The sequence below is a fragment of the Fusarium pseudograminearum genome, chromosome 4, assembly GCF_000303195.2.
Source record: "Fusarium pseudograminearum CS3096 chromosome 4, whole genome shotgun sequence".
NCBI lineage: Eukaryota > Fungi > Ascomycota > Sordariomycetes > Hypocreales > Nectriaceae > Fusarium > Fusarium pseudograminearum.
In genome coordinates, this window is record NC_031954.1 from 3,863,745 (window position 1) to 3,889,221 (window position 25,477).

Here is a 25,477-nt window from a genome sequence, read left to right on the forward strand (position 1 = left end):
AATCAATACCCTCGGTTTAGGGTAGCCGACAGACGGGCAAAAAGAACATTATAATGCGGCCAGATGTTGATGCCATTTATTTCTAGGGGTATCACGGAATGATTCAGTATATAAAACCCATGTGAGAATAGTTCCCAAATTCCATCTGTCCGAAAAAACACATTCATCTCATGAAGTCATTGATGTTGCATCCAATATCCGCTGCCAAGACGCTCAACTAGCAACCTTATTTTGCGCAACGGGACTCGTGTGGGCTCGAGGCTCGACGCTGTGGACGCATGGCTCGATATGGTAGATTCGCTTTTGTTCATTTTTTTGTTTTTGTATCGGAGTTTCCGTTTACTTGGACTTGGCCTTTTCAGCCTGAGCTTGCTCGTAAATCCAGTCGTTGAGACCCGCACGGTTTCTACAATCCCAAGTCAGCTTCATGTGCCTCAAAAATAAACTCAGTCACTTACCGTGCAATCTCGAAAGCGTAAAATTGCATGCGGGGAACAAAGATGGTGGTGTTCTCCTCGTACTCGACCTTGGGGCTGTCGCGAACCATAGTACCAAAGTTGTAGTCGTCGACCTTCTTCTCGTACTTCATCATGAAATCGCGCCACCTGTTCTTGCCGTCCTTGCTCTTCATGGCGTCCTCGTCGACCTTGGCGGCGGGGTCGAAGTCGGGGAAGGCCTCCTTGAGGTGCTCCATGATCTCGTCGTCGATCTTGGTGAGGCGGAGGCTGGAGCCCTTGACGCGCTCGAGGATGGACCAGTAGGTCTGCATGTGCTGGACGACCTTGACGGCGAATTGCTTCTCGATCTGCGGGTTTGTTAATTAGACTGATTCGGATTGTGACGGCGGGGTTGAGGTTTGACGCACGTCTTCGTTGTTCTGGGCATTCTCGGCGTCAAAGTTCTTGGGCACGGGGGCACCGGCCATGTTATCGAGGGGATCCATGGTGACTGGTTGATTGTTTACGATCGTGGTAGAGGGGATTTTGGTGGTGTTTGGTTATTCAAGCTGTGTTTGAGGTTGTCGTTGGGCAAAAACCTTGAACGTGGGGCAATGATGATGGAGGGGCACAGAAGCCACAAATGATATCAGCGTATAGTGTTTGCGCTTATTAACACTGTGATTGTAGATCTTGATGGATGGATTTGGTTGATAGATGGATAGAAGCTGGCTTTATATATTGAGAATAATCACATCATATTGGCTAGCTAGACGTTATTGATATTCTCTAGGTATGTTTCATTTTGAAAAGATTACACAATTGTCACCTGGTTGTATCAACGATGCTTCTAGTGCTTGCTGGAATGTCATAGATGCAGTCTCTACAGATTGCACAGTGCAAAAACGCTGGTAGGTACATACGTCTCATTGCGTTGTGGCAAACATACATCATTTCCTCCAATACAAACAGCAAAAAGATATCACCACAACTGGCAAAAGATAATATTTGCCAACTCCGGTACAGGGAATCGAACCCTGGGCTCCGCGGTACTGATCTCTCAGGTTATGAGAGCGCGAAATGTTAGCCACTACACCATACCGGATTATCGCTATTGGTGGTTGTCGTTGACAGGGAATCTGGTATTGACAAATATGTAGCTTGTTGATTGCGAGTCACGTCTAGAGTTCCGAGGCTTGTGACTGATTTGCTTGTCTTGGTTGTTTGTAAGTGAGGTGGCTCTCGTCGCATGATAGTCCAAACCACCAGGGCTAGAGCAAAAGACTGGAGCACAAACTTGACAGGGATAAAGTCAAAAGGAAGCTTTCTCTGTGATTTCTTGGTATAGGTACTTTATGTCACACATCTCTTTGTGGCAACGCTTTGCTTAACAATCGATTGCGCAAGCAGATTGGGACGAGTGATGCCTGATATCACAAGAGATATGGTCAACTTTCTTCGCATATGTTTGCAAGAGTCCAACTGCTGCTAGACATGTATAAATGGCTACACTTTCCCACAGGAGATGCATTTTCACTTCTTCATCATTCTCATTCTCATTCCTTTATATAAAACATCAAGCCACTCTTTGTGAACTCGCTAGCACTGCCTTTCTCTATAAGTACACACACCAAAGGAATGACTATGGTAACGCCCAAGTTATGCCTCCTCTTCCAAACGAGGTCCAAAACAGGATCTAGCGTCCCATAATTGCTCAGCGAACTCACTTCTATCACACACATCTATTATGATAGCGAATCGTCTGGTTTGACTGTCGTGTTTGGAGAGCCCGTTGCATTCCAGGTTTCTTCCTCGACAAGAGCCCATGCCAGAAATATATGAAAGAAGCTACCACAGCCACACGGCCCGGCCGCGAGGACAGCTGATCGTTCGAATCCTCCTCACAGAGACCCCAGCGCCGTCGACCAAATGGTCCCTATAAATAACTGCCCGCTAATACGGCTTCTGGCTCTTTGTTCCTTGGTATTCTCCATGAGCGTCGTCAATGTGATGGAGCCAGATGATATCCAGTCATTCCTGGGGCAGTTTTCCCAGCATGAAAAGGAGGGTCTTCCGGCCTGATGTCGTTAGTTCCCAGGCCATACAACATGTGCTTCGGAATGTGTCTTGCCCTGCATGTCTAGACAGACTCCATTGTCAGGTACGTTTGTTAAGAGCTTCGATTGTATACTCTGCTAATATGGTACCTAGCAATGGACGAAGTACAGCTGAGGTTGCGAATCTTGGATCCTGTGTCCAGGCCCATGTACTACGAGGGAAGCCCAAATGGTAGCAGCTACAAGAGATTAAGGATTCTGAGCATATATTAAGGGAGGGCTCGATGACAACTTCCACAAAGGGTGCTTTACTGGGGGCAGTCTTTTGAATATGAGTAATCATGGTCTTGTTGATAGAAACTAAATATGTTCTGGCCTGTACGATGGTGCAGATGGAATGTATCCTGATACAATCGGTATATTACCTCTACGTATTATAGCAAAGAAGAAGAAAATTAAGCTAAGATGATTTGGTAGAGGGCATTGATTCAACATTGTTGTTATAAGTGCATGCAAAGAATCCGACCTTGGAACAGCAAGCAGATAGATTTGATGCATGTATACAACTCGCAAGCCAGGAATCGAGTGACAGTTCCACAAGTCACTGCACAATCTATCTACCAAACTAGTGGCAAGTTCCATATGGGCCAAACATCAGAGCCACCACCACCATCACCATCACCAGCAGCCACATGCCTTGCCCCAAATGACACATCAAATGGGTTGTGTGCCCCGAGATTGGGCAGGGGGAAAAAGAGACGACACCATGACAAGAGTCCGGAACCAGAGGCACTAAGAAGAGATCGCTCAAGCCGTTATCCAGGCCCTGGCGTTGAAAATGATGACTTATATGCCCACTGTTCAAATTCTGGGACAAAGCCAGCCCAGCGACAGCCCCAAAGAGGCTGATGAGACTGGGCAGATGACTTATCAGAATAGAAGAGGAAAGGGATGATTATTTCAGATGAAGTAGTACACATCAGATGAGCCAACAGTTCCTAACAATCATCTCGTCTAATGCGCCAGTCAAAAAGATATCATGTCGTCAAGTTGAGCGCCATTTGGCAGTGGCAACACCGTCGGCATCTCGGTCGCCTTTAGAAACCCGAATGGAAAAGGCTATCAAAAAAGGGCCCGCCAAATGCAATCAATCTATCTTGCAGATTTGCCAATACATTGCGTGCGGGGTTTGCAGTTAGTCATTGAACAATATCAACGAGAACAATACTAAGGCCCTTGCCGTCAGCCTCGTCTGTGCACCATCACCACCACTCGCCCTTTCATATTGTTCTTTGTACCACAAACGCTGTGCCTCATTTTTGACCTTGTCGCCATCGCCCACCATGTATTCTCCTCAATATCCTCGATCGCTTCGTCCTTTTTTGTTTTCCTTCCTTCTCAATCCAGATTGAAATCACCACTTTCGTTAATCTTTAATCTTCAACTTCATTCGCAATGGAACAAGACGCCAAATCATCGTGGAAACAACTCTTCGCTTTTACTAAAAAGTCACACACCGGAGCGCTCATTTCTGCTCTAATAGCTGCAGCATTCTCGGCAGCTTTCAAAACCGTCCTCGCTGTCATCCTTGGAAAGATCTTCGATATCATCGCTGGTTTTGGCAATGGCACATATGACGGGGATGAAGCCCTCACCCTAGTTTCAGACTGGGCTTTTGTCCTTCTCGGAATGGGGATTGGGAATTGGCTCGCAAGTACAGCCTTTCTAGCGCTCTGGGTCATATTTGGAGAGTTGCAGGCTTGCAGTGTCAGGCGGGAAATCTTTACGAGTCTTCTCTCCAAAGACATGGCCTGGTTCGATGCCCAATCCGAAGGCATATCAAGTCTTCTTATCAGAATACAGACGTAAGTGTCCCATTCCACTCTAAATACCTTACTAACTTTCCAAAGACAAACTCGTGAACTGCAGCTTGCATCTTCCCAAGTCCTCGGTCTTCTCGTTGGCGACATCATCACTTCCTTCGCTTCTCTAGGCATCGCGCTTTATTACTCCTGGAAACTCACCCTCGTCCTTCTCGCCACTCTCCCAATCTCAGCCATTGTCCTCTCGTTTGCGACCAAGCGTTTGGAGCCCGCTATCCAAACCCAGAAACGGGAACTGGCTGTGGCCTCAAAGTTCGCCGTCGCATCTATCACAGCAATCGATCTCGTCAAGGTCTTCAACGGATATGACCAGGAAGTCTGGCAGTACTACCCATCCATCAAAGCCGCGGCAAAGCAGTACCTTGTCCAAGCCCAGTGCAATGCCCTCCAGATGGGCTATGTCGCTTTCTGGGTTGTAGCCATGTTTGTCCTGGGATTCTGGTACGGTGTGGTACTCGTCAACAACGATGGTCTTGCTGCCGGAAGTGTCCTGACGACTTTCTATTCTACACTTGCAGCCTTTCAAGGCATTGAAGCTCTGATGCCGCAGTGGTTGGTACTCGCTAAGGGAATGTCGGCTGGTGGATTTCTCTCTAGTATTACCCGTAACATGAGAAATGGTGGCACTGTCAAGCCCATGGCTGGCGCCTTACGACCCAGATTCTGCAGTGGCGACATCGAGCTGAAGAATGTGAGTTCTCTTTTCACTAAAAACGACAAGTACTGACTCCAACAGGTGAGCTTTGCATACCCTTTGAATCCCACGGTCAAAGTCCTCAAAGAATCGAACTTCTTCTTTCCATCTGGCGAAATAACCTTTATTGTCGGGCGAAGCGGTTCCGGAAAGAGCACACTCGGTAACCTCATCGTCGGTTTCTACGAGCCCCTGAGAGGACAGGTCCATGTCGACGGCCGACCTTTGCAGATACTCGACAGACAATGGGTCCGTGAAAACATTACCTTGATCCAGCAGTCAAGTGTTTTGTTCAACGAATCGTTCTATAAGAACGTAGCATTCGGCCACCAATGCCCTGACAGAGCAACACGATCTGAGGTGATGGGTGCCTGTGATGCAGCGCTGCTCCAGTCAACACTCGCCACACTTCCCGAGGGACTTGAAACCAATGTTGGTGCTGACGGATACAACTTGAGTGGTGGCCAGAAGCAGAGACTGGCACTTGCTAGAGCCAGACTCCGAGATCCTCCTGTCCTCATCCTTGATGAGATCACAAGCGGCCTCGATCAGGTCAGTAGGACTCTCATCATGGATGCAATTCGTGCATGGCGACGAGGCAAGACAACCATCATCATTACCCACGATGTTGCTCAGATCGACGATAACGACTTCGTCTATGTGATGGACAACGCAGCTCTTGTGCAAGAAGGTTTCAGGAAGGATCTTGCCAAGCAAGGTGGTAAAACATTTGCCACTCTTGCATCCACAGCACAGGATACTCCAGATATCGAAATCACCATCGACTCCCCAATCTCCCCCACCTCGCCCCTTTCTCCATTATTCCCACGACCACCAGTGAGAGCATCTCGACTTTCGCGAATGCTCGTCGGAGAGTTGGAGTCCTTCAGCCCGGCCCCTGCAAGAGCGTCACAACACATGACTCTTGGCACCAACGCAGCAGCAGCTTTTCGTATAAGAACAGCTCGGGCATGGGATATGGAAACATTTTATGAACAAGAGCGCCCAGCAACGGCCGCCAGCCACTGGCCTATGGGTGACTTTTATGACGAAAAGTATAATAGCGCTCTCAGAAGCCGAAGTAGCCTGGACGGCTTTGAGACATCGTGTACTCTAAGGCCACTCGATGAGCCAGAGTACCTCTTTGGTGGATCAGAACGTCCAAAGAGCATCACAAGACTTCGACAAGCAAGATTGACCGACAAGGTAGAGGATAAGGATGACGAGACTAGGGAACTCCCTCCACCCATGTCTCTTGTTGCAATCTTGAAGACTGTTTGGCCAGCTATCGGCCGGGGCCATCGGTTTCTCCTTATACTTGGAGTGATTACCTGCTTGATTGGCGCTGGCTCTATCCCTGCATTTGCATACTGCTTTGCGCAGCTCCTCGGCGCAATGTGGTCTCAAGGCGACAAGCTAGCAGAAGGCAAGAAATGGGCCATCTTTCTCAGTGTTATCGCTGTTGTCGACGGAGTTTGTACCGGCGGTGGTCGCTATCTGCTTGAAATGGTTGGCCAAGCATGGATCAATACCATCCGTGTGGAAGCCCTGAAACGAATCCTTCGACAGCCAAGATCTTGGTTCGACCGATCGCGCAACTCTCCTGGCCGAATCAACGAATGTCTTGACCGAAACGCTGAAGAGATGCGTAACATTGTGGGTCGATTTGTACCCATCCTCATCACAGTCACCGTCATGATCGTTGCCGCTATTGTGTGGGCACTCGTCATATCCTGGAAGCTAACCCTCGTCACCCTCGCACCGCTACCTGTCGTTATGGGCGCAGTTAAAGGCTATACCATTATCAGCGGTAAGTGGGAGGCGCGTTGCAATGAAGGAGCTGAGGAAGCCAGCGCTGCTCTGACCGAGATATTTCTCAACATCCGAGTCGTTCGAGCTCTCACGTTAGAGAACTACATGAGTGAAAAGTACCTCAGAGCAGTAGCACATACCCTGGGCCTGGGCAAGAAGAGAGCCGGACGTACAAGCGCATTCTTTGGTCTTTACCAGTCAGTGAACTACCCCCTTACAGCGCTGGTGTTCTATTACGGAACTGTGCTTTTGGCCTCGGAGAAGGCGATTACACCAACCTCTGTCGTAGCAGTGGTCAACCTTCTTCTGTTTAGCATGGGCACAGCGACGAGTATTCTTAGTACGATACCTCAAGTCACCATGGCCCAGTCCACTGCCGCACAGATGTTGAAGTATGCCAACATGCCGCTGACACCACCAAGCGAGGCTGGCGGACAACAGAAGCCGAAATCACCGCTTCCAGTACGACTAGACGATCTTGGCTTCTCCTACAAGCCAAATTCGCGACCTGTCCTCAGAGGCGTGTCGTTTGAGGTCAATGCTGGCGACTGTCTAGCTATTGTCGGTAGCTCTGGCTGCGGCAAGTCCACAGTCATCTCGCTGATGCTGGGTCTTTATACCCCTTCGCGAGCCTCCATACTCAGCACGGAATCGCCACTGACATTTGCTGGTATTTCTCACTCCGACATCGACATTGAGCATCTTCGGTCGATGATGGCATACGTCCCACAAACACCATTCCTATTCCCAGCCACCATCGCAGAGAATATCACATATGGCCTCAATGAACTATCACCACAGCGTCACTTCCCCAACGTCATTGCTGCTGCAAAGGCAGCTGGCCTTCACGAGTACATCTCATCTCTCCCAGATGGCTACAACACCCACGTTGGCGACGGAGGCCAAGCTCTCTCAGGCGGCCAAGCACAGCGTCTCAGTATCGCACGCGCACTAGTCCGCAAGCCAAGACTTCTTGTGCTTGACGAGCCAACAAGCGCACTGGATGCGGAAAGCGCAGAGATGATCAGGCACACAATGCGGCGAATCGCGGGCAAGTCAAAGAGGGAGATGGCGATCGTTGTGGTAACGCACAGCAAGGAAATGATGGCGATTGCGGATCGCATTGTTGTGCTGGAGGATGGTATCAAGGTTGAGGAGGGAACATATCATGAGTTGGTGCAGGCCAGGGGTGCATTTGCGCAGGTGATTGGAGAGGGGGGATGGGAAGGGAAGGAGTACAATTAGTCAAAGTCTGGACTTGACGAAGTCTCGGATTAATTAGGAATTAATTGGATAATTAACGGCTATTGCACGCATATACCTGAGCACGAGTTGTTGTTGCTCTGATGGTGGATCTTCTCCCCCACGTATCGATATCGATATCGTTTTAAACTTCACGATCCCTTGCTGCAGCCTTATTGGACCGAGGCCCCCCCTGAGGATTACTAAGTCGGTGACCGACCTCGGCAGGGGTCACGGGGTCAGAAACGGGAAGAGGAAAGGAAGAATGAATCTAAAACAAACCCGAAGATTCGAGTCCAACGTTTATCCATTCGTTTAAATCTCATCCATCGCCACCTTTGAATGCCGCGATAAACTACCGTTTCACCTGTCAGACTATTTCACATTTTTAATCCCTTTTATTTCCATTTTTTATTTCTTTATAATCATTTTTATTTCTTATGAGATTTGTGGATTACTAACACATATATAGCTGACTGATAAGATCAGCCTTGCCTCTCTCTCGCCATCTCTCATCTCTCATCTCGTTTCATTCACTCATACATAGGCCTCACTTATACGAAACCCACTCGCTACTCAATGACAGCCCAATCGCCCACCAAGCGAAGAGGTCGCTTATCTTCAAACACCCAGGAAAACGACGATGCAGCTCTCAAGGTAAACTAACTCCTCACTCATTCTCTCCTATCCTCTCAATCTCACCCATACTTACAAAATCCGCCACTTCAAAAGGCCCGTCGCGAACGCAACCGCGAAGCCCAAAACATCTTTCGCCGCCGTCGCCAAGCCGCCGAAGCTGCACAGGCCCAGCGCGTCCGTCGTCTGGAGCAGGTCGTTGAGGAGATGAGCTCCGTCTTCATGTCTTTTGTTGACGAGATGCTCACTACTGAAGCCATCGTGAACGGCCAGCCTAGTCTCGTCGGTAGCTTACGGCGTAGCATGGAGAGGATTCTGGAGCTAGCTCATGAGGTCGTTGGCCCAGAGGAGGACCTTGTCGTTCTGCCGAGATCGAGTTCTCCGACCGAGGACAACAGGCCCACGGACAAATCGCAGAGTCCCGACAGTGAGCGCAGTGAGACGACATCGGATTCCGGTTCTTCCTTGGCTGTAACGTTGAGACGAGTCCACCCTGTTCAGCCACCACAGACTTCAGCACTGACGAGCGCCCTGTCGACGTCAAACTCAACGACGTCAGCAACGTCTATATCACCGCCAACGCCGCAGTTCACAACGCTCCACAACTTCCAGCAACCGTCTCTCGGCAAACCCGTCTCAATCCCGTCTTTCAACCTTGCGCCCCAAATCTTTGGCAACGGCTGGCTCGGTACAACGCCCACTGCGCCCAGCGAAGTCGTCCCGACAGGACCACAGTACAACTCGCCCTTTTCATTCCGCGTCGCCAACACGGCTCTAACAATAGCATGTCAACTCCTTGTAAACTCGCCACCTGAACACGCCATGACCCCGATGCAAGCTCGTCTGTTCTGCAACACGCTCAAAGGCCGTGCCAAGGAGGAAATGCTGACTCGTTTACGCTGGCTTATTGGTCCTGGGAAGCACGAAATGTATCGCGTTATTGATTTACCTTATGGGCGATACGGACATCATGTTTATGCTCGTGGTGAGCTCAACCCAACGACGATGGAGGATATTGAATGGCCATGGCCTACGCGACCGGCTGGATCACGCATCGATCATTTCACCCGTTTTTTCAGTATTGTCGGCGTTGAGAAGCAGCTCCTCGCCCTGGGTGCCCGGATGATTGATAGCGAAACGCTAGAACTCAACCTAAATAACTCACCCATGCCCGACGTGGGAAATGCTATTCCAAAGCAACCCGAGAGCTGGAGCTTTGTCAATTGCTTCTCATTCCCGACGCAGCCCAAGAATAGCCCTGTCACAGTGCGCCTGAGCGTGCCTGCTCTCGTCTTGTCGCTAGCTACACGATCTTGCTGTTTAATGAGAGGACCTGGAATACCGAGATCGGAGATTGGAAGTGCTATTGAAGAAGCTATTACCAAGGTGGGATGATTATCGATTAAAAGTTAACGATGTTGTTGTTTTTTGCTTGGATATACGTCAAAAGGATTGGGCATCACGTTTTAAGGAATCTGGATTGGAAAACTCGTGGTATGGAAGCGTTGTTATTATGGCCTAGTAAAGCGACCTGTATATTGGTATCTTGAAACCCCTTCTCTGTCATAAGTCGTTATATATGTCATTTAAACCAAAACAGTTCTGTACCTGTAAACTAAATGCCCTTTTCCTCTATCTGTGATATAAAGTGCATCATCCGTTATCGCCTCTTAGATCTCAATAGTCCTTCCCATGAGATGTGGTGTCTCCATGAACTCTTTTGCTCCTGCCGCTGCGATGGTCGCGTCTGGCCTCGCGGGGCTACCCTCTTCGCTCGAGGTGGTCGGGCTGTATTCAAGGCGACAAATCTCATAAATTCTTCGTCTTGACTTGGTGGCAAGGTACTCTTGGTACCGTCGCTTGTCCTCAGGATGGGGTCATCCTTGAGAGTCTTGGGGTGAATCTCAAAGATAGCGCCGTCGGAACGCCTTGCTACCTTGGCCGCCTCTACCAGGGCATGCAGATCAAGCTCTCTCTTCGGCTTTTCGCCCTCCTTCTGCAACCTTCTCTGGTCCGATCGGGCCATTGCTTCTCTCTGTTCCTGTGTCATCGGTGTCTCATCATCTTCCATATCGGGGGTTAGATGCATCATATGAAGAATATTTTCAACAGGACCCATCTCATGCTCTGGTTGTTGTTCTTCCTTGTCATCTGCCTTCTTGCGCTTCAAGCAACTAAAGGTTCTAGACATGAATGCACGCAGCGGCCGCCAGATCGTGAACCAAGAGGAACTAATCAGTGTAAAGATGTTCTGGACCCAGCTATCCGGAATCTGCCGAATCAAAGCACCCAGAGGGATGGCCATGACACCAAAGAGAAGACTCCACCCCCACTGGGCACCCGTGAGAGGAGTGGTGTCGAAAGCTTCGCCTCCTTTGAAGACAATGACGAACTGACCAACAATAGTGATGAGTTGTACTCCGATGAACCAGGGGTTTCTCAAGATGCCTTGATACCAGATGTCAAGCTTGTTATCCACACGACGACAGTTGTGTTGATTGAAGAATTGCATCCAGACGTAGATATTCAGCACCAGCGTCTGCAGCTTTTCGATCTCGAATTCGGTGTCAGGGTTGAAAGTATCCCAACCGGCATAATGCACAACAAAAACCACTGTCAGCTGATATATGGCCTGGCAGATGATCATCTTCCACATGGTAATGGAAATAATAGGTGCGTTGCGAGGTTCGGGCTTGCGTTTAAGAAAGTCGGGGGATGGGTGATCAGTAGCATAACCGAGAGATGCAAAGATATCCATGATCAAGTTGATCCAAAGCAGCTGTACGACAGTAAAAATGGCGTCGCCGACAAGCTCTGAAACAACGGTAATGATACCTGCAGTGATATTGATCGTAAATTGAAACTGCAATTTGTTAGCTCGCATTTGTTTACCCGACTAAAGAATACTGACCTGACAGAATTTCTTCACTGAGTCATTCACACTTCGACCCCAGCTCAGAGCTTTGACGATTGAGGCAAAGTTATCGTCAAGAAGGATGATGGATGCGGCTTCTTTCGCCACTTCGGTACCTTGTATACCCATAGCAAACCCGACATCAGCTGCCTTGAGAGCAAGGCCATCATTTGTGCCATCACCCGTCACTGCTACCGTCTCGTTCATTCGCTTTAGATGGGTTACGAGAAGGAGCTTATCCTCTGGACTCGATCGGGCCAGGACCTGCAGTCTTGGGATAACAGCGTCAAGTTGCTCAGGAGTCAAATCCCTAAAGGTTGGTCCATCCATGGCAATGCCGCCAGCCGTGTAGATTCCACACTCCGCCGCAATAGCTTTAGCCGTCAAAAAGTTGTCGCCTGTAACCATGCGAACAAACACTCCAGCAGCTTGGCATTGGCGAACAGACTCGACAACTTCGGGTCGCAACGAGTCACGGATACCAAAGGCGCCGATAAAAATCATGCCGGATGCCAGCCACTCCAGGTTGATGTTGTCGGGGTCGTCGTCGGGACCTTCAAAAATTTCGTGCGCTGTGAAATCTCGGTACGCCATGGCAACCGGCCGCAACATTCTACCCGCGTAGTCTTCAATCGTGTTACGATAACTTGCACGATCGTTCTCTGAGAGACGAGCAACCGGAAGTCTAAAGGTCGGGTCCAGGACGACAAAGGCGCAATACTCAAACACGACTTCCGCAGCTCCCTTGACCAGAAGTCGATATCGATCATCGTCAACTTTGATCAAGACGGCCATCCACTTGCGGGATGAGTCAAAGGGAAGAATAGCAACAATAGGACAATTAGCTCTCTCCTCAGCCAAATTACCCATGGCCAGATGCTGACGACTAAATTGCAACAAGGCTGTCTCGGTGCTTGAACCCATGAAGGGAGATGATCCAGAGTCATCGGTTTCGAAAGCGGTAGAATTGAGCGCGATGCTGTCTTTGAGTAGTCGCCGACAATCTGGCGAGAGTGACTTTGCGAGTTCGATCGAACTGTCGCACTTGATGGTAGAGGCACGCGACATGGATGAATCTGGGTCAGGTATAACAAGATCAGTGTCGTCAAAGTAAGCTTCAAGTCCGACTCGTCCAACCACCACAGTCATCTTATTCTGTGTCAGAGTACCTGTCTTATCGGAACAGACAGTTGTGGCATTTCCCATGATTTCGCACGATCGGATCAGCCGGACAAGATTATTGTCTCGAAGCATGCGTTTCGTTGCAAAAGCAAGAGCAATGGTCACATTAAGCGCCAGTCCTTCAGGGACAGTGATTACAACAACCGTGACAGCCAGTATTAGGATATGTAGAAAGTCTTCGGCTTTCTGGGATGGGCCGCCAGTAATGGTGTTGAGTCTTGTCAAGAATCGGATTAAAAGAACGAAGAAGAAGATGGAGCCAGCAATACCGCCAATAATGATGAGCTGTTTGCCGAGACGACCGAGTTTCACCTGGAGTGGCGTTGCTTTAACCTCATCTCTCAACGACATCAGAATACGTCCATAGGTCGAGTTGACACCGACAGCCGTGACGATGTAGGAGCCAACACCACGCGCAACAGTAGTTCCACTCAAAATGAAAGGATCAATTCGAGATGAATGCACTGAGTGATTGGGGCTCGAAACGCACTTGTGAACCAAATCAGCTTCTCCAGAGATGGAAGACTCATTCATCTGCAGACTTGAGGCTTGCACGAGAACACCATCAACGGCAACGATATCGCCAGCTTCAAGATGCAAAAGATCGCCAACAACAATTTCGTGGACAGAGATGCGCTGCAATCTACCCGACCGAACGACTGTCACGTCTCTCTGCTGCTTCCGCTCATTGACCTTTTTAAACTTGTAATTCTTCTGCCAGTCGGTCGCAGCGCTAGCTATGATGATGACGAGGATCGCAACTACAATGGTAACGCCATCTACCCACTCAACACGGGATGCGCCTACTGCCTTATCGGCAGACTGGTAGATACCAATAGCAAGCGAAATTGTGGCAGATATGGTCAAAAGTATGATAAGTTTGTCATTAAACGCAATCCAAAGCAGCCTGAAGAAGGATTTTTGTGCTATTTGAGGAAGGCGGTTGTCCCCAAAAACACGTTTGCGATCCACATAATGATTATCATGATGTTCAAAAAGACCGTTGTGGAGGAGCGGCGGCGATGGCGGAGGGGAAGCAGCGGAAACCAGTGGTGGTCGTTCAAGGTTACCGGAAGCTACTGCTTCATCAAAGGTAACAGTGCCATCAAGAGTTGTCTCGTCGACGCTGAGTCCGGCTGATATGTCCGTTCGAAGGCCAGCGGCTAAACCCAGCAGGCCGCCAAAGGCGCGTAGCGCTGAGAGACTCCTTGTGGTTAGGAGTTTGTGAAGTTGTGTCGGGGTAAAAGCAAAGTTATTTCCCTGAACAGGTTCGTCATCGTGCAAGTCGAATAGCGGGTCGTCGTCGTTGGGAGTTTGAGAAGTCATATCGATCGGAGGCTGGTGTTGACTACCAGAATTGGAGTTTGAGTTGGACCCTTCGCCAGAGCCGCCATAGCGTGGATCAGAAGCAGTCGTAATGTCGTCCATCAATGTAAAGCTGTAGGAGATGAAAGCAGCCGTGAATCCAGGCAGCTGGTACGGCTAAGCTACACAAGCAGTCTGTCAAAAGACCAAAAAAAAAAAACCAAGAGGAAGAAAAGTGCAAGATTGAAGATTGTCAAGAACGGGACGGGACCGTTGAGTGTGGAGGAAGTGCTGGAATCGGTGGTTGAACGGTAGCGTGGGGGATGTTTTTACTGGGCTTTACCCCGAATGCGTTAGAAGCAGCCATGAGGAGCAGGAAAATAAAGAACCTTATTGAGAAACTCGTCATACCCGGCCGCACGTCTCCACCGGGAAATGACCTGAACTTGGGAGATGGCTGTGAGTGGTTTCTTGGCGGACAATCTTTATTCTGGCTGTCTGGGGGTCCATGGCAGAGACGCACCGTATGCAGCAACAATCACCGGCGACACGTCGCTAACCCACTGTAAGTGGTCCGCCTTACAGAGGGCGAAGACCCCGTAAGTTCATCGTCTCGGGAGGGCCGAGACTCTGCTCTAGAGGCCTTTGGGGATCCGGAAGATGCTTGGGTATTTGCTGCTATCGCGTCTTGGCAGTGGTCTTGGCCGCAGCGTCGTGCGTGTGCTAGTGAGAGAGAGGCTTTTGGCCGTTGGTTGATGGTTGATGAGTCGTCATCATCATGATTATTATAGTGGTTGTCTTTGACTTGGTTAGTTTGTGTCTTTATCGTGATCAATGTCGTCGATTTAAGAATCTGCGTAAAGTGTGTCAAGGGGAGGAAATAAAGGAGGTTCAACAGCACACAGTGCAGGTCGACTAACTGGCTAGTGCAGCCAGGGACGGCACCTTCCCCACCAGAATCTGCAGCTGCAACTGCAACCGCAACCGACTTCCAGAATGGAAAAAGGCAACAACCGCATCTCGCTAACAAGTTGGCAAGGAAGGAAGGACCAATTGCCAAGAATTTACACTTTTCTGAGGCCAACGATCGCCAAAGCCACTGCCAAGTTTCTTAACGATTATGGGCCAACGAGTCAGAAGATACGAGTGTCATCTTGATTCCCTCACCACCAAACGTTAACTCGGATAAGGTGGAAACTTTGTTTACTACCGCGATTGATTAGATCCATGGCCAAGCATCCAGGTACGTGAGTCTATTCAGCGGATGCAGAGTACAAAATAACCGTAAATACAACCTAACAAAGCAATAGAACGTCTTGCCTACCCAACACAAGAAGCGAGATTATTTTGTCTCACTTTTTCCAGTTTCCTGATCTTGTATCCGTAATTGCTGGCTGTGGGCGGCCCTGGCTGTGTCTGATGAGCCTCAATCAAAGCCTCAACGCTATGACGGCTAGTTAGTCAGCGGACAGACGGAATGAGCAATCCTTTGACCTCCCAAACCAAAAGAGCAAGGGATACAACTCCACCAAGGCCAAACCCCAACTCGCTGTGTTTCTCTGGTCCTCTCAAGCCTCACATCTCACGAGTTTACAACCTGTTCCGTCCCTCATACCAAATCCATCAAATGGAGCCCAGGCGCACAAGAGCCACGTTGGGACAGGTCACAATAGGACAAAAGCTTGCTCGTGATGCTCTGCTCAAACTTCAATCCGTGTTACCATCTTCTATTCTTTTTGGATATCTCTGTCTGAAGCACTGCGATCCAGCTTTGCGATCAAGACATCACTTACAAGTCTATCAAGAAAAACCAGATCTCGTCTCCTCTAGCCAATTGTCACTCTCGATCTCTCCATCCGATCGCTTCGGTCCCCTGCCGGCCGAGACATGCATTCCCAGCAGATCCTAGCTGATCTATCCGTTGCACAAGCACACCAGTGAATGAACGATTGGGGACATCGACTCTTTCTCCCCCATCGAAGCGGGAATATTTGTACAACCCTGAATCCATGAATCCATGTCCAACCAAGTTCCTCATTCAGAATGTTTGTCTACAGTGACACAAACTTAGTATTGTAGCAGTGATAAAGATGAATCAACCAAACGACGGTAGAGACATGAGCCCCAATAAAGTTGCATCGAAACTTGAGGCCGCGTGCGATTGGAGGTGTCAAATGTTAAGCTTGAATCAAAACATGGGCGATGTCTCTCGCTTACATCTCCAAACATTGAACATATGGTGGTGTCTTTGTCTTGTTTCGTTTTATTCCATTCCCAAAGCTGCTCTCTTCCAACATACTTACTCTTCTCTACCATCAACGCCCTATCGGAAATGAATCTCTAAACAAACACAACCTAACCTTCCGTATCAAGATCCCGCTGTTGTCCTCCTCTTAACTTCCGATCTATCCACAGCCCTCGAGCTGACTCGCTGACGGAACGGTACAGTTTGTCCAGAGAAGGGCGACATCCGATGCTCGATACCCGTTGGGAAGAAATCCTTTCTCAATTCGGATATCTTTTCTCACATCTGAGTCGTGGGGTCAGGTCAGTTTGACAAAGACATTGGATCCCACATGGCGCCCCTTTAGATAGAATATTTTCGTGCAACAGGTTCCGTCTTGAAGATATCGCCTTGTTGTAAGTGGGTGGGTTCGAAAGAGATAAAACTCTCTGACTTCCCTACCTCCTCGAGCAAACTATTCCATGCAACTCGAGGCGAGCTATCAATCATGGAACTACTACGATTTCTCCTACCACTAATTCTTCCAATTAATTTCCTACTTCCGGTGTCTGCATTGCCGCATTTTTTGAGTCGTAAAGATGATACAATCATTGCTCCAAAAGTCATGATTGTATCAATGGTATGCCTCAATATCATCCCTCAAGATTAAATCTCTAACACAGCGTGCTAGTGGTCCCCTGAAGCAGAAGTTTGGCATGATCGTCTTCCAAGCACCCACCTCGGCAACTTGTCAACCAAAGTCGTTCACTCCCCCGGCCTCTCCATGTTATTCCCCTGCGTAACTTGCACAGACAACGGCGACATTTGCCATCTCACCATTGGCGAAGGGGAAGTCAACTCAGCCGCCTCGCTCATGGCTCTCGTCCTATCTCCCAAATTTGACCTGAGCAGCACATACTTCCTCATCGCTGGTATAGCCGGTGTCAACCCCAAGTACGGTACACTCGGTACTGTAGCTATTGCTCGCTACTCAGTCCAGGTCGCTCTCCAATACGAGATCGATCCAAGATCTCTCCCTCCCAACTTCGCCACGGGGTATATCTCTTATGGCCGTGACCAACCCCACGAGTACCCCTTTATCACGTACGGCACCGAGGTGTTTGAGCTCAATGCCCAACTCCAAGAGACCGCTTACAGGCTAGCTTCTAAAGCTGAGCTAGAAGATGCCACCGGGCCCAAGGAGTACCGCGCATTATATGGCCGGATGGGCGAGTCGTATAGAAGCGCTTCTCAGCCCCCTTCTGTCGTCAGGTGCGACACTGCCACGAGCGATGTGTACTATTCTGGCAGCCGCCTCTCTGAGTCTTTTGAGAATACCACCCGGGTATGGACAAATGGTACAGGAGTGTACTGCATGACTGCACAAGAGGACAATGCAGTATTAGAAGTCCTGGTCAGGGCAGCGATCGAGAAGATTGTTGACTTCTCCAGAGTCATGGTCATAAGAACTGGTATGCCCTTCGAGTCTCCATCTCTTGAAGTAGTTTACTAATACTCCAAGGCTCCAACTTTGATCGTCCTCCTCTCGGCCGCTCAGATTTAAACCATCTCATCTCGCAGCAAAATGGCTTCGGCATTGCCATAGCCAACATCTTCAATGCTGGTATCGAGATCGTCAAAGCCATCATCCATGATTGGGACAATACATTCAAAGAAGGAATCACAGCGGAGAACTATGTGGGAGACATCTTTGGCAGTCTGGGTGGCGAGCCAGATTTTGGCTTTGGTAGTTTGACTCATGGAAAGCGCATAGCCAAGGGTTGCAGGACAAATGATCTGGCCGTAAGGGAGATGGATAGGCGGAGGATCTTGACACAAAAGTCTCTGAGAAAAGTTTAGAACTTCCTGCAAGATTGGTGGTTTGTTCTCTTTCGTTTCACATCTGGCGTAGATCTAATGTGAGTTTTATACGGTGGTCAATTCACTTTCTATTTCGCCTGAACATATACCCTCAAGAGGCGACAGTCCTCTTCTGTATCGTTTTGCTAGACTCGGCAAGTTTTCCCACGTCGCTACGTGACGTATGCATTATATCGACCAGCTAGCCCTGCTCGGCTTTAATTCATGGCCAAAGCACAGGCTGCCTTGACCCCTCGCCATGCTTCAGAAGGTACAGTTCGTAATCATAGATATCACGGCATTGTTTTGCATCACCTCAAAGCTTTTGGAGCAGTTCACCACGGCCCTGCCCAAATGTCAGGTTGTATATCCAGACATAACGTATCCCAGCCAGACGCAACCCAAAGCACTGTGAAATGAAGCACAAGAAGAACTAGGCTCATACCAAGTCCCCATGCGCGTGGTCCACTTGAGAAATAGTCCCCGTGGCCTTGTATCATCATTGGCGAATGGCTTGTTACTTGCGGTAGACCAAGGTCCAGAGCCGCTACGCCGATGAGGGGAATAGCTACGTTCAGTTGTGCCATAAGGGGCCAGCAGGGATGAACGAGGGTTGTCACTTTGATGCCAAAAAGGCACAGGCGGATGATGTAGCTAAGTAGCGGAGAGTGCGAGCCTGCAATATTCATAAGGTGGAAAATGAATACGGTCGCTCTTTGCCTCAACGCGTCAACTGCGGTGGTGGGTGGTGGCATTAGAAGCGGGGGACTCTGGGAACTTCGTCGCTCATGCATTTCTGCCGTTTCGGACGCGTCACTGACGCTGACCGCTGGGGTCACAAGTGAACTACGACGGCTTTCCTGGCTGCGAGAAACGACCATGGAGTGCGAACCACGATGTCGCGATAAGGACTGCCTATGGGGATCAAGCCGAGAACTTTGCCCGCTTTTGGTGGGCGACAAGTCTCTTGCAGTTGATCTGGCCACTACACCAAGCTCTTCAAACTTGTCTTGCGTTGATGCCTGGTTACGATGTCGCGGGCCTGCAAAACAGTAAGATCAAAGCGAATTAGAACAATGGGCGAAGGGGCTTACCTGGAACTGGGGTGCTCGGGTGAGCAGGCGAGTCTAAATTTTGGATCCGAGTGGCGATCCCGAGATTTGGCACAGGCTCTTGACTTGAACCATTTTCAAAGGTCAAAGACTCGCCCTTCATAGCCTTGAGTACTTCGTTTGCACTTGGTCTTTCGGCAGGGTCTAGAGACAACAGTCTCTTTAACAACTGGTAGAGTCTTGGTGGTAGATCAGGGCGTTCACGACGCTCGTGGAAGCCGGTCCAGTGAGTGATCTCTTCTCGGAGCTCATCCACATCCTCGAGCTCTTCTTGAAGAGCATTCGAATTTTGATAAGGAAGTCGCCCGAAGCACATAAAATAAAGGATCATGCCAAGTGCGAAAATGTCCGACTTGGTGGTGAAGTTTGCATATCGCCCTGAAGCAGTGTCCACCTTGAGAACTTCCGGGGCACAGTAAGAGATGGTTCCAGTGGTGCCAGAGGACTTGCGAACAACATTTTCTGGCTGGACCTCGCCAAAGTCACTGATGAGGCAGGTTGTCCTACCACCCTCGCGGTGCATCAAACAATTGCTTGGTTTGAGATCGCGATGAATGTAGTTGGCAGCATGGAGATATGCTACGCCGGAAGTAATGTCCTTGAACAGAGAATAAATCTCCTCAACTGCCAACACACGGTTACCGTTTACTAGATCCACTGGTGTTTCGAGTTGGCCTTTCGACCTACGGCGCATCTGCGCCTTGAGTTCTTCTTTAGTCGCCTCACGAGGTGCACCTCCTATGATGTATTGGTGAAGATCGCCACCATTGCAGTACTGCTGCAGAATGAAAGCGCACGCGACGCTAGGGCCGAAGCGGGTAAGTCGAACGTCTTCCAGCCAGACGTGTCGGTAAGAGACTAAGTTTGGATGAGAAAGCTTCGCAAGCAGTTCAACTTCGATGAGGACCTTCTCAAGCCATGCATGATCGTCTCCAACGGGCACACGTTTGCAGGCGAATTGACCCAAGGCGCAACCGTCAATTTCGTGTCGCACAAGAAGCACGACACCCTTGCCACCTTTTCCCAAAACTCTTTCTTCGACGAAAAATGTGTTGAAATAGTTTGGACTGAAGGCATCGCGTCGTATCCTGCTGCCTTCTGCTTGCGCAACACCAGGTGTGCTCGACACAAACTCGGCCTCTTCAGGAGCAGCTGGAGGTGGCGGCGACTGGTGGGGTCCATCGGCGACACCAAGAGAAGGCCCAAATATCCTTCTCACAGGGCTTGGGGGCCCATCGGTGGATGCATCGTTATTGGAGTTGACAGCGCGGAGCATACGAAAGTAATCGGGGTCGACATATGTTTCTTGGCGGGCGCCAAAGGAATGATCATATCCTCGATCGGGAGCATTCTCTGAACGGGTAAGAGGCTGATGACATGTTGGACAAGTAGATATGCCTCTGATTTCGAGTCGATGGGATTGAGAATCGCGAACGACGATGGCGTTGTGGTGTCGGCTAAGTACCAGGATTAGCTTATGCTCGAGTTTGCGACAGAGCTAGATGAATGACGTACAGCACGATTTCTCTACCCTCGTGGGGTTGGTATGGGATTAGCGACATGTCGTCCTTGAAACGGAAACGTCGGATGCTGAAGCCAGCATCGCAGTCATGGTAAAGAATAGGATGATTGAGCGATGAGATGCTCGATATTAGTCTATTTGGAGCTAGGAGGTGATGTTTGTTTGTTCGTTTGGTTGGTTGGTTCGTTAGAGTGGGAATGGAATGGAATGTTGATGGAAGTGGAAAGTTCTGCGGGGAAGCTTTCGTTAGTGGATCGACGTGATGATGATCACTGAGGCTACAGCCCAGTCCAGCTGACTGACATCTGACAAGAACACCAGCCAAACATCAACAACACGTGGCAGGTAACACGATAATTAATGTGCAAGCATATCAATACTACATTGAAGTACAGATATAGATAGACTCTTGCAATTCAACCAATGGAAGAGTGGTACCTTGGAAATTGTATATTCAATACTGCTGATCAGCATCATGACATGTTGGACTTAGTTTATACACGTTTTTACGCAAATACAACTCGATGATATTTTAATATGCCTACATAGACAGCAAAACTCATATATACAGTTAGCAGTTTATAAAATAGTAAATTTAATTTTACAAGCATCTGTGATTCTGCTGTCATAAACACCTTTGTAAGATTTTAATGGTCTGGGTTGTATAGGTCCAGGGTATGCCGCCTCCAACTGCTACGCCTCCTGCCCCTGTATTTCTACTGTCCATCTCCACCATCCGCAAGGCTTTCTCTATTACCAACATTGAACCTCTCACCTCAAACTTCTTCTACCTGCACTCATGGCTGATCTTCGACAGGCTTGTGATCGCTGTCACAGCAAAAAACTACGATGTACCAAGATCCCAGGCTCAATAGTCTGCGCTCGTTGCGTCAAAGCTGGGGTTACCTGCCTCTTCAGTCCTCCAACTCGATCTCTGCGCCATCCTGATATTGTCAACATGGACTGGAGTATCCTTGGCCTAGACCAACCACTGATTGAGCCTCAAAGCATTGATACGGATCATCTCATAGCAACACCGCCTATCAGTGATGATATCAACCCAACCCCATCAGCTCAGATCACTGTAGTGTCTCAACTGACCGATCTCATGGCTGCATTTGATCGTATGCAGAACAGCCCTCCTGCCTCGTTGACACAACATCTCACCTTACGCGAACTCAACGAGTTCATGAAAGTTTGCGACGTCAACGTTGGGGCATTCCTTGAAGAGTTACTCCAGAGTGCCCAAAAGCTGGTCCACTTATACCCTCAAGTTCTCAAACAACTTGAACCTAGGGGTATAACATCCTGCGAGGCCCCAGACTGTGTACATAATTCGCCGTTATTTTCGGATGCCCGGCATAAACTCTCCATTGACCAGTCGCTTATTCATCTTGTGCTGGCATGCCACCTCCGGCTGCTAGATTTGGTCGATAACATCGTCAATCATGGACGCATGTGTGCTCATGCAGTCCCGATGCTACCCCCAGAGTGCGAACCCAGACTCGACATTCCAGAAATTAAGATCGGTTCCTTTGTTGCACCAAAGATTTCTGCTGCATCAATGGTGATAGCTTTGGTAATTGAGCTTCAGACATCCCTCAATGCCAGAGCTCAGAACTTACACGACGTGGTTTCATCAAACCTTGGCCACGATGCGAGGACAGCAAAGATTCTCGGCCTGCAGTGTGAGTCTCTGAAAGAGCATGCTACACAAACTGGCTCAGATCTCCACTCTCTTCGGGAGCATCTTCAGAACTTGGGCGTCATCCGATGAACGGCGATCCATCTATCGGCAACCATTTCTACCATCAAGGACCACCTGACTACTCACCCAAGATCCATTATTGATCATCACATCTTCAGACTTTCAAATTGGAACCCCACTGCTCCAGTATCTCACAAACTTGTGTTCAGAAACTAGCAAAGTCGTACAGATGCGCTAGAGCGGGAGGGTACACATAATGATGACTGAGGTACAGAGTCTAGCAGTCTAGATCTATCGACAACGGTCTATCTGCACACCGCCGAAAAGCAAGTGTCGATCCTGCAGTGCTTCTACAAAATGATTCCAGAATACCGGTTTTCATCTTGCTGTCCCCAGCGCCAAGAGGCAATCGGGACCATTTAAGATTGCAGATGGGTCAAACCAATCTATCGATTGTTCTAGCCCTACATCGTTAATCGCGCCCCTCCGGCTCCGCTTATACACAGCTGTGCCTGGATGTTTGTTGATTTATCTCTAGGCAAGCTCGCTCATCAGAAAAGGGTTCTAAACTGAAACAATCCCATGTCAAGCCACAATTGCGGGCGAGTGTCCATATTACCAAGAATGATCAGGAGAACCAGAAGTAATGGGACGACTGAGGACTTTCTCGCTTGCATATCGCCAAGATCAGACGTGTCCGAGTGTTGTGATGTTTCTTGGCATCTGTTAAGATGCAAGCCTTGAGCTGAAATCGAGCCGTGCTCATTACATGACAAGTTCTGGGAGCAAACATTTTGCGGACCTCCAACACCACTGTCCTAAACATCAGTATTTCAATCTTCAACCCCGGACAAGTATCCTGCGTCACTGAGGTTTCTTTCTACACTACGTCACGATCCGTCGAGCCGAACATCAATAGATACTCAATAGATCCGATCAGAGTTGATGTTGACAGAGGCAGAGGCGTCGCTGACAGACAGCACTCTCCTATGTGGAAGCTACGGCAAGCCACGGCGTTTCTCAGCTTTAATTGCAAGAGACGCTAAGAGACTGGGGTCGAAATAGTGTCCGTTTTTCAGCTGGCGATCTCCTTTTCCGCACCACATCGACGAAAGCCCCCACTAGAAGCACGTTGACTGGGACGTCGGATTGTCGGCATCGGCCAAAATATTTAGGACATCTCTTATTTTAGCTGGTCACCTGGAACATGGACCTGATCAACTGAGCGAGCTACGGTGCATGTTGGCCGTTGGACATTTGTGGCGTTGAAGATATGCCGCTAAAAGAAATCCAGTTAGGGAGAACAGCTTCGAGTTGGAACAGTTGACATCTCATCGATATCAAGAGGCTGCCTTTTGACTGGGGATTTCATATCGAGTGTCATCCTGTCTCACAACCAAGGTTTCGCCAAAGATGGCTTGCATCTCAACTAAAATGTCTTGCCTTGCGTTTCCTCTAGTCCCTTCGAGATCCATCATCCACTCATACCCCATCTTATCTCCCATTCAAAATGTTTCATCTTATTTCCCGTAGCTTGGCCCGGGCGTTACAAACTCAGCCATTGTCAAGAAACACCCCTGACTAAGTCATGTTATCCGTCATGATACCACTCTGCCTGCCCAATGGCAACTGAAAGGAGGGACCACCACCGCAAGCTATCGATTTACCCAACCCAGGAATGGCGATAGCTTCAGTGCCAAGTCGAACTGCTCTGCTATCTCCCCTGGCTAACATGAGTTGAGCTCCAGAATTAGAAAACTCCGAAGGATGAACCGTCAGTCGCAACGGTGCGGTGTGGCTTTTGCGGTTGCTACTGTTGGTCTGGATGAACTACGTCTTGTTAGTATCCTGCCAGTGGCGAAGCGAGGTGGATGAGTCGGTAATTGCCGCCAAGATTCCGTCTGATACTGACTCTGTATATATGTGAACCGTCCTGTTCACATCTTGAGTCTTGCTTCCTCAGCGGTAACACTTCATTCTTTTTTTACTGTTGCTGTGCAATTCCCTTGTCACTCGTTAGACATTTGATACTCCAACTACATTCACACTCTTTTCCTACTGGGTCTACATTCCCCCTTACAATCGTTATCACAATACTCTAATATCCCATTTTCCAAAATGCCTTCCGCAAAGGTCTTTACGGCCATCCTGGCTGCCATGGCCGTTCCCATGGCTAATGCCGGCAACTGCAAGCCCAAACCTGTCACTACAACCGACGTAGCTCTTCCTGGCGTCACAACCTCTGGCACTGTCACTGCTATCACATCCGGAACCGAGACCGGCACTCCTACTACCGAGACTTCTGCCACCACCACCACCGAGGCTGCTTGCTCCAAGTACACTCCTTACGAGCTCCAGCCTGCCGACTGTGGCAAGAAGGGCGTTGCTCCCAACTGCGGCGACAAGATCATCGGAACTCCCTCGACTTGTGTAGACTGGACCGAGTGTGGTAACACCTGTGGCAAGACTCTTGGCTGCAAGTCTTTCTCTGTCAAGGGACGCATTTGCACTCTGTACAAGACGGTTGTTGGGGAGCTTGGCTGGACTGCTAGCGAGGGTGCTGGCTCTAGCGAGTTCTACGATCTTGAGCTTTGCTTCACATGTGCTGAAGAGTCCAACGCTACCTCTGGCACTGAGACTGCCACTGGTGGTCAGACCACTGAGACTGCTGCCGGCACTGGAACCACCGACACTGCTGTTATCCAGACTACTGAAACAGCTGCTGGTACTGAGACCACCAACACTTCTGCTGGTGTCCAGACTACCGACACTGCCACTATTGGTCAGACCACTGAGACTGTTGTTGGCACCGAGACCACTGAAACCGCTGCTGGTACTGAGACCACTGAGACTGCTGCCGCCACCGGAACCACTGAGACTGCTGCTGGT

At 49.3% G+C, this 25,477-nt stretch overlaps 9 protein-coding genes across 9 annotated transcripts, besides 1 other annotated feature; 6 read left to right on the plus strand and 3 right to left on the minus strand.

Moving 5' to 3' along the window:
- Nucleotides 1–339: 339 nt before the first annotated feature.
- FPSE_11131 (uncharacterized protein) lies at nt 340–943 on the minus strand (the record flags this gene model as incomplete). The annotated part of the gene is made up of 3 exons (XM_009264248.1): nt 340–406; nt 459–805; nt 866–943. 3 exons carry the CDS (start codon nt 941–943, stop codon nt 340–342), a joined length of 492 nt encoding a protein of 163 aa, XP_009262523.1.
- Nucleotides 944–2,573: 1,630 nt separating this feature from the next.
- FPSE_11130 (uncharacterized protein) lies at nt 2,574–2,767 on the plus strand (the record flags this gene model as incomplete). Its single annotated transcript, XM_009264247.1, has 2 exons — nt 2,574–2,598; nt 2,649–2,767. The coding sequence occupies 2 exons, from the start codon at nt 2,574–2,576 to the stop codon at nt 2,765–2,767; spliced, it is 144 nt and encodes a 47-aa protein (XP_009262522.1).
- A 388-nt stretch (nt 2,768–3,155) lies between these two features.
- Nucleotides 3,156–3,178: a microsatellite.
- Nucleotides 3,179–3,949: 771 nt separating this feature from the next.
- Nucleotides 3,950–8,128, plus strand: FPSE_11129 (uncharacterized protein; the record flags this gene model as incomplete). Its single annotated transcript, XM_009264246.1, has 3 exons — nt 3,950–4,359; nt 4,405–5,068; nt 5,114–8,128. The coding sequence occupies 3 exons, from the start codon at nt 3,950–3,952 to the stop codon at nt 8,126–8,128; spliced, it is 4,089 nt and encodes a 1,362-aa protein (XP_009262521.1).
- Nucleotides 8,129–8,704: 576 nt separating this feature from the next.
- Nucleotides 8,705–10,156, plus strand: FPSE_11128 (uncharacterized protein; the record flags this gene model as incomplete). Its single annotated transcript, XM_009264245.1, has 2 exons — nt 8,705–8,782; nt 8,858–10,156. 2 exons carry the CDS (start codon nt 8,705–8,707, stop codon nt 10,154–10,156), a joined length of 1,377 nt encoding a protein of 458 aa, XP_009262520.1.
- Nucleotides 10,157–10,421: 265 nt separating this feature from the next.
- Nucleotides 10,422–14,672, minus strand: FPSE_11127 (uncharacterized protein; the record flags this gene model as incomplete). The annotated part of the gene is made up of 3 exons (XM_009264244.1): nt 10,422–11,624; nt 11,673–14,339; nt 14,574–14,672. 3 exons carry the CDS (start codon nt 14,670–14,672, stop codon nt 10,422–10,424), a joined length of 3,969 nt encoding a protein of 1,322 aa, XP_009262519.1.
- Nucleotides 14,673–17,011: 2,339 nt separating this feature from the next.
- On the plus strand, nt 17,012–18,246 carry FPSE_11126 (uncharacterized protein; the record flags this gene model as incomplete). Its single annotated transcript, XM_009264243.1, has 3 exons — nt 17,012–17,026; nt 17,078–17,858; nt 17,909–18,246. 3 exons carry the CDS (start codon nt 17,012–17,014, stop codon nt 18,244–18,246), a joined length of 1,134 nt encoding a protein of 377 aa, XP_009262518.1.
- A 335-nt stretch (nt 18,247–18,581) lies between these two features.
- On the minus strand, nt 18,582–20,920 carry FPSE_11125 (uncharacterized protein; the record flags this gene model as incomplete). Its single annotated transcript, XM_009264242.1, has 3 exons — nt 18,582–19,288; nt 19,341–20,815; nt 20,874–20,920. 3 exons carry the CDS (start codon nt 20,918–20,920, stop codon nt 18,582–18,584), a joined length of 2,229 nt encoding a protein of 742 aa, XP_009262517.1.
- Nucleotides 20,921–21,838: 918 nt separating this feature from the next.
- Nucleotides 21,839–22,657, plus strand: FPSE_11124 (uncharacterized protein; the record flags this gene model as incomplete). Its single annotated transcript, XM_009264241.1, has 1 exon — nt 21,839–22,657. The coding sequence occupies one exon, from the start codon at nt 21,839–21,841 to the stop codon at nt 22,655–22,657; it is 819 nt and encodes a 272-aa protein (XP_009262516.1).
- A 2,049-nt stretch (nt 22,658–24,706) lies between these two features.
- FPSE_11123 (uncharacterized protein) lies at nt 24,707–25,421 on the plus strand (the record flags this gene model as incomplete). The annotated part of the gene is made up of 1 exon (XM_009264240.1): nt 24,707–25,421. A coding segment is annotated over one exon (715 nt), but the record flags the coding sequence as incomplete, so codon positions are not given.
- Between the last annotated feature and the right edge of the window lie 56 nt (nt 25,422–25,477).